This window comes from Penaeus monodon, chromosome 21 (genome assembly GCF_015228065.2).
Source record: "Penaeus monodon isolate SGIC_2016 chromosome 21, NSTDA_Pmon_1, whole genome shotgun sequence".
Classification (NCBI taxonomy): Eukaryota; Metazoa; Arthropoda; class Malacostraca; order Decapoda; family Penaeidae; genus Penaeus; species Penaeus monodon.
This window is the reverse complement of record NC_051406.1, coordinates 4,397,217-4,397,822: the sequence shown is the minus strand read 5'-3', so window position 1 is coordinate 4,397,822 and position 606 is coordinate 4,397,217. Positions and strand designations below refer to the sequence as shown.

At 46.5% G+C, this 606-nt stretch overlaps 1 protein-coding gene across 1 annotated transcript in view; it reads left to right on the top strand.

Moving 5' to 3' along the window:
* LOC119586132 (mitogen-activated protein kinase kinase kinase 7-like) overlaps nucleotides 1–606 on the top strand; it is a gene marked incomplete in the record, with an annotated part of 88,760 nt that overhangs the window by 50,734 nt on the left and 37,420 nt on the right. Inside the window, 1 exon segment of the mRNA XM_037934824.1 lies at nucleotides 376–531. Coding sequence (XP_037790752.1) covers nucleotides 376–531 — 156 coding nt within the window.

The window sequence follows — 606 nt, the reverse complement described above, 5'->3', positions numbered from 1 at the left end:
GGAATAGTGTTTTTTTTCTTTTCTTTTCTTTCGTATATAGGGCATATATGCTCTTTAATTTTCTTGCTCTGAATTTTATTTGAATTATTAGGGTAAGTATATGTATTATAGCGTAAGGCTCTTCTTATGCTAACTTGATATGGAAGAGAGGATACAACACACCAACAGAGAGGAAAGAAAAATGATACAGTAAGTCACGGTCGAGAAAGGTAATACGGTCATTAATTATTGATAAAGGTAATACGATCTTAATCTCGTGTCATTACCCCCCCCCCACCCCCAAACCCGCCTGATTGCACCACCCCCCCTCCCTCTTTGTGTTTTGTGTGTGTTTTCCCCCACCAATGGCCGTCTCCTTTCTCCCTCCTCACACAGACCCCCTGATGCGGATGCCGGGGGGGAGCATGGGCGTGATGGAGAACGCCCGTATTTACGGGGATATGGTTCACCCGGCGCAGCACACGCCCTCTCCCACCTGCACGCCCACCTCGTCAGCCATCCCTGCCTGGCTAAACCAATACCCCAACATGTGTGAGTACAGGAGCGGATGAAGGTCTCGTTTCTTTCTTTCTTTCTTTCGGGTTCTTATGTCCTGTTCTTCATTTT